At 36.1% G+C, this 6,946-nt stretch overlaps 1 protein-coding gene across 2 annotated transcripts; it reads left to right on the forward strand.

Moving 5' to 3' along the window:
* Positions 1-2,987: 2,987 nt before the first annotated feature.
* LOC112181801 (heavy metal-associated isoprenylated plant protein 39) lies at positions 2,988-5,350 on the forward strand. 2 transcript variants are annotated; one of them, XM_040512380.1, is made up of 3 exons: positions 2,988-3,638; positions 4,053-4,128; positions 4,655-5,350. In XM_040512380.1, the coding sequence occupies exons 1-3, from the start codon at positions 3,633-3,635 to the stop codon at positions 5,113-5,115; spliced, it is 543 nt and encodes a 180-aa protein (XP_040368314.1). In that variant the 5' UTR covers positions 2,988-3,632; the 3' UTR covers positions 5,116-5,350. The 2 variants fall into 2 exon arrangements, with proteins under 2 accessions (XP_040368314.1, XP_024175971.1); XM_024320203.2 differs by lacking the exon at positions 2,988-3,638 and having other exon boundaries at positions 4,627-5,350.
* The last annotated feature ends 1,596 nt before the right edge of the window (positions 5,351-6,946 follow it).

Here is a 6,946-nt window from a genome sequence, read left to right on the forward strand (position 1 = left end):
AAACACAAGTAAAAAACCTTAATTATTTGATTCGTCTTCTTTACCTGCTAAAGGTAGTCACCCGAGTAATCATGAGATTAATTTGGTCGGTCCAAACCTTTTAATTAAGTTATATATGCTTTCATCCATATAAATATTTCTTCTACTCATATCCATCCATATATACACACACACACACACACATTCGTAATTCCACTCATGCCTTTTCAAGAGTAAGTCAAACCCCATTGGCGTTTGATTGGTACTGTAAATTATGCCAATCCCTAAAAAGATGCACGTCAATAGCTCTATTCCACTTTCAACGATGACATCCATATATATTTTTATATAAATGTGATGGGTCGGAGACATTCTTCCTTTGTGTATTTTTTATTTATTTATTTCATATATAAATTACTAAATTTGCTAATATTATATACTTCTGTATATTCTTGAAAATTTGTTGGATGATGATATTGTCACGCTCAAATAAAAAAATGAAGTATGATATTGTCATGCAAGTGTACGTGTGAACCACTAGTCCTTTATGCCGTTTGGCTCTCTTTACTCGAAGTGAAAGTATGGTACCAGTTGAAGGTAAAAGTGAGGCCAATATTATATACTTAATCAAGTCATTAGTTATAGTCTTATAAATTAATTTTTTTTTTTTTTTCAATAGAAGAGTCTTGTGATTAGGTTTCCGATTATGGTATGCTCATGATGACTTGAATTTGAAGTAAAATAATTTCGGAACAAAAATAAGTAAAAAAGAGAAGACGATTAGATATGAAACTATGATTGGGCCTGTAATAGTACGTGCTTAAATAACCAAGAACTAAACCCTAATCATTTGGGATCATGACCGAGATGTATTGAAGACAATTTCCCAAAAAAACAAAAAAACTCGGATAACTTTTTTATGTGAAATCATATTACTTTAGGTTGGTAAATGCTAAGAAATTCATAAACTAAAATATTTTTACCTCTTACAAAGTGAAGGTTCAGAATTTCCAAGTATCTTTCAAAATTTTTTTTTATTAATATGGGTCTCAAAAACTAACTTTGAATATAATTTAGATCCTTCAAAGGTAAAAAATTCTGTCAAAAATTTGGACAGTTTCAAGAATTTGGGTCTAGAACTCTAGATTGTGTTACCTACAGAAGACGTAACCACCCCTACAGATAACGACCGTTCCTAACTTCTCAAGTGCATGCCTATTCCAACGACACATGTGACGTCGACCTTGACACGGCGGCATTCGCCCATTGAAAATCAAACGAAGCCCTGACCCGAGCGGAGGACATCCACCGCAGATCAAACTCTGGCGGCATTCTAACTCGACGGCCAGGATCCCTCACCGCCCAAAGACTGTGAAAACCCGCAGATGTACATTGACGTATGACTCACACCAGGGACCCAAAATTGACCACTGGATTAACCAACCAACGCAACCACGCGCCGCCCAACTGCGAGTATCGGATAGTAGCTAAATGATCACCGAGACCCACAACCTGCGACTGACGTCGTCATCTTGCACCAGTGTCACAGTTATCGTTACAGTTACGGATCGCGTAAAAAGGTTTCACTTTTTTTCAGTGGGTGTCGGAGTAATGAAGAGTTCGAGGTTTTCAACTTTTCACCTAGATCGGTGAATAGTAAGGAATTTGTCTCCTTTTTGACTCGTATGTACGGCGAGTCGGCGAGAGGTGGATTGAATCGGAAAAAGGCTGAGGTGTTATGGTCCTTTTTCTCACGTGGTGTTGGGACCCTCGAGATTACGAATGAGTTGCATGCTTTGCCTCCTTTTTTTTTTTTTGCTTTTACTGTTGAAAAGTGAGTGGCAATATAAATTAATTTGGTAACTTTTATTTTTTTTTTTGGTGAAATGTGGAATGGTAAATTATATATATGTAGAGAAATATAATTAAGAAAATAATCATCTATCATTAGGTGCTTTCGTCAACAAGATTTAGGGTTTGAAGTGATTGATTTTGGGAAGACATGCTTGTACGTTTTTGGTAAATATGAAAATTGTTGGATCATTGGTAGACAATGTCTTTGAAAAACATGGTAGAATGACTAAACATTGCTTACATATTGCAAAGGGTTTGAATCCGTTTCCTTTTCAGGGAGATTAAATGTACGGATTTAAAATTATTTTGAATTATTCCACAAGATGGAAGAATGTACCAATAATGTATGTGTGCATATTATGGAGGAATTTGATGAACCACAGATTCATCTCCTTCATGGCGAAGTGAGACAGAGAAATCTAAAAATTAGCTTGTGTGTTTCCCCAACTTAGAAGAATGACCCAATAACCTGTATACATGTCATGTCTATATTCTTCCCAACGAGACGATTGTAGAAATCCAAACACTAGCTAACTTGTTTTAGTCCTCTATTCAAATGCATGTTGGAAGACTTAGCAAAGCAATTTATATTCGATTTTATATACAGGAGATCTTTGTTCTAATTTTTGTTTTGTCTGAGAGATGAAAGAAACACACAAATTAGCTTGCTTTGTTTCACCAAGTACTCTTCCTTTGATCTGTTCGAAAATTTTCACTTGGTGCTCTTTAAGAAAATAATAACATGAATAATAATGTAGCCAATTTACTTCACCAGCACCATACTTTCGAATATGTTGATACTTATTTTATAAAAATAGATTATCATAGATCTAACCCAGATCTAGGCTAGGAAAATAGTAATACCTATACGAGTCAATTTAGCATGACATATTTAAAATGCGTACCATTTTTAATACTTTTTTTTTTTTTGATAAAGTACACTTGTCATACTTAGCTTAAAGAATTTTGAAGAATGCTCTAGAAAACGTAAGATTTCGCTACCTACCAACCGAGCTAAAAATACCGTTCAATAGAGGGATTAGGTGGGATATGAAAGATCCAGTGGTCACCAAAGAAATAATTCCCTTCAATATTTTCAACCCCAACTCCAAATCACATGTCATCCCATTCCAGAAAAGAAAAAAACATGGTTTTCTTTCCTCTTTGTTAGGATTTACTCTCCGAGGCTTTGAATTTCAGATGAGCCATTCAAAGATTGTGTCTTTCCCAAAATTACCTCCTTTGCAAACTTACAAAGAACCCAAGAGTGAGTCGGACGCGCCAAAGCTTCGCGTGACATGCAAGTAGATGGTTTTGTTTCTACAGCTGCTTCATGCTCCTAAAAGGGCCATGAACTGAGCTCCACTGCTTACATTATTCATACTCAATTCTTCAACACGTTCCTGCAGTACCCATAAAAGCTCTCTCTCTCTCTCTCTCTCTCTCTCTCTCTCTCTCTACTTCTTCTTCCTTCTCTCTCCAGCTTTCCATTAATTTTTCTTTTTTCCTCCATCAATTTTCTTTCTTTTTTCTCTTTCCTATTCTGCATTGCTTGTTTTGATTCGGATTTTCTGGACACTATTGTGTCCAATTCCCCCACCCTCCTTTCTCCCTAATCCCATCCTTTTCACCAAAGCATTATTCGATTTCGTCTTGGCCTCTCTTTCCTCTCTCTCTCTCTCTATCTTTTTTTTTTTTTCAAACCAAGTTGCTATTATCCCCCTGTTTTCCCAATTCTCTCAACTCTATCTCTCTCATTTCTGGTTTTGCCCTGCACTTCTCTGAGAGAAGGATTGGAAATGAAGGTTGGAATCTGGATTTCCGCTTTTGGATTTCTGAATATTCATTCTTTTTCACAATTTGCAGTCAAGTTTCTCGCTTTTCGGGTTCTGATTCTTCAAGAGCTTTTTTGTGTTGTCTTCCTTTTTGTGTTTTTGCTTGACTGGTTTTGTTTTTAAGGAGCTAAAGGCATGGTTGTTGATGTGTTTTGCTCAAAATCTTAGTTTAATTAGTCTCTGGGAATATTTAATCATGGGTCTCTATCTGGGAAGAGTCAAATTTGCAAATTCTGCTTTTGCTTATAATAGTTCTGGGGTCTTTATAAAAAAATTTGTTCAGATTTAGACTACTAGTGTTCAGAATTGTTCTTGTTCCTTCAGTGATGGCTTAGTGGTTGGATTCTGAATCAGATCTCTGTTTTTGTTGATATGTTCTTGCAGAAGGTTATTCTGAGATTGGATTTGCATGATGACAGAGCCAAGCAGAAGGCATTGAAGACAGTCTCTACTCTTTCAGGTACAAAATCTGAGATTCATGAATTTTTATTGATGAACAGAGAAAAAGAAATCTTTAATTAATATAAATTGGATGGAAAGTAGTGGTTGGAAGATTTCACCACTACTTTCAATTATAATTTTCCTAAAGAAGCAAGAGATGTGGATGGGAAAATGTTAAACAAAGAAGTTATCTTTTTTTTCTTATTCATCTATGGCAAATTGGTTGAACAACAAAACACAGAGAAGAGGAAACAAAGAGAAGGTGAGAGATTTCTCTAGAAGGCTCTTTCTGTGTATGCATGAATTGAGGTGAAGATGACAGCTAGCTAGTATTTTGTAAAAATGTCCATTTGAAATCTGTAGATTTATGACCTCTCTCATAAATGAAAATGAGTAAAGCGGTGTGTGTTGCAAGTACACAATAAATACAGTGAGGTCACTTTCGAAACAATTTGTGGTCTGGTTTGTGCAAGTTTCAAACTTTTAGTGCAGTTTGATATGAATTAAGAATTTTCAGTTGATTGTTTTGATCATACAATTTGTAGGCATTGATTCCATCGCCATGGACATGAAGGAGAAGAAACTAACAGTGATCGGGTCGGTGGATCCAGTGAATGTGGTGAGCAAATTGCGCAAGTATTGGCCAACAGATATGATCTCAGTAGGGCCAGCAGTAGAGCCTAAGAAAGAGGAGCCAAAGAAGGAAGAAGCAAAGAAAGAAGAAGGAAAGAAGGAAGGAGAGGAAGCAAAGAAAGAAGGGGAAGAGGCGAAGAAGGAGGAACCCAAGAAAGAGGAGGAGAAGAAAGAAGGAGGAGGAGAGGAAGCTAAGAAAGAAGAGCCAAAGAAAGAGGAAGAGAAGAAAGAAGAAGAGAAGAAGAAAGAGGTTCCTCCTCCAGACCCCGTCTTAGAGCTTGTCAAGGCTTACAGAGCATACAACCCTCACATGACCACTTATTACCATGTGCAAAGCATTGAAGAGAATCCAAATGCTTGTGTTATTTGCTAAGCAAGCAAGAGCTCAGTATGTTCCCCAGAATGACGGACTCAAATCATCTTCCCAATGCCAATAGGAGGCCAGAACCCCAGACATTAGGAGCTGTTCTACTCTGTATATAGAATGGTAATGCCTCATTGAAATGTTGAATTAAACATTAGTAATGTGTGTAGAGAAAATAAACATGAATTCTAAATTTTGTTTTGATCTCATCGTAAGTGTACTTCATAGTCTTGTTAGTGTGTAATGAGGAGCAGATCCAAAAGGGTGGAAGTGTAAGCAACCACCCCACTCGACTATCTATATATAATATATTAAAATATCGTGTAGTTCTATGTGTTTTGCTATTTTCTTTTAACGATAGATAAAGAAATTTGTTGTTAGGGAAGAATGATAGAGAATGAGATCGAAAAGCGCAAAGAGATTAAGAGCGAGCAAGGTGTTTGATAACTACCACTTGCCCAAGAAAATTAAGGTGCAGACTTCTTAACTTGCAATCGAAAAGAAAATTTTATGGATCCACCTCTATGTATCTAGTGTACGGTAGGTACTACAAGTGTCAACACTTTTTTTCAACTACAACAAACCAAATGGTAAAAAAAAAAAAAAATTGACTGGGTGATTAACGAAGATGAAAGATAAATTCTCTTTAGTAACTAAGCAAGAGTAACTCACCCTGATTCTGGGTTCAATGGTAACTCACTAGTGGGTGTGGGTCATGTGAGTTTCTCTTATTTCAGGTGCTTCTTTGTCTTTCTCTGGGACTGTGCTTTAAATGAACTGAATTGGGGCTCATGGTCCTCATGTGGCTTTGTGGCTGTCATTGAGTTGTCTCTATTTTACTACATAGGCTTCAGATTCATGGACCCAGATGGATTATTAACTGGTCATTTTAGTAATCATGATCTCCTTCCTTTATCCTCTGTTTTTATTGTTTGATGCAAGGAGGGTAGCAGTACTTCAATTGGAAGGTATAAGTTAGCTTATGGAACTTTCTGTTTCATGAATCATGGTTTGTTTGATTGCTTACAGATCTTTTTTCAAGCATTTCCAGCCACTTATTTAGGTTAGGTTACTCCTCAGAATTCCCTTTTTTTTTCTTTTTCCAATTTTTAATCATTTGAGGTAATATAAGCTTCTCAAGTTCCATTCCGGTTTCTGTGACGGCAGATTATCAGTTATTGCTTCCATTTTATGCAAGGTATTTCAAAAGCTAGCTTCCAATTAAGGTTAATTCAACCTAGCTTTGAATTATTTTATCATATTGCTTCTGTAATGCACATGAAGACCGCAGTATGTAATACATAGACTAACAATAGCAAGCATGTGATTAAGTATAAATTTTTTTTTTGGTAAGAATTAAGTATAATTTTATTGTTTTGTACCTGCAACACATTCACAGTGCATAGCAGTACAAATATTCTTCTAACAAATAATAAAACTTCAAAAAATAAAATACAAGAATATACTTGGTGCAACTCTGAACATTCCGTACTGCATGTGTTTTGGAAGCAATCATCAAGATCAAGACCATTCAAAAGCAAAAGTATTGGTTGAAATGGATCTGGTCTTTTTTACTCTTCTCAGTAGTACTCTTCTGTCAGCCATTTTCTATGAATTAATTTCAGAAGCTAGGGTGGCTGAAGGCTTCAACCCAAAGAACAAGAATAAAGAGGGGTCTCCATAAGTTCAAAGAAACTGGCTGCTCCCATTCTTCCTTTCAACACCCTATTATTGATAAAGTAATCTGGGTTTCACATCCAAAATCAATTGACAATGGATAGAGTGGCCTAAACCCTTATAAACACATAGGCAATGTCTTATTTTTCCCATGTGGGATGTA

This window comes from Rosa chinensis, chromosome 1 (genome assembly GCF_002994745.2).
Source record: "Rosa chinensis cultivar Old Blush chromosome 1, RchiOBHm-V2, whole genome shotgun sequence".
In the NCBI taxonomy this organism is placed as follows: Eukaryota; Viridiplantae; Streptophyta; class Magnoliopsida; order Rosales; family Rosaceae; genus Rosa; species Rosa chinensis.

What these genes read in the sequence shown, in the direction of transcription:
- LOC112181801 (XM_040512380.1), top strand. An exon ending in GACAGTCTCTACTCTTTCAG is followed by an intron (nt 4,129 to 4,654) that starts GTACAAAATCTG and finishes TACAATTTGTAG; the next exon opens with GCATTGATTCCATCGCCATG.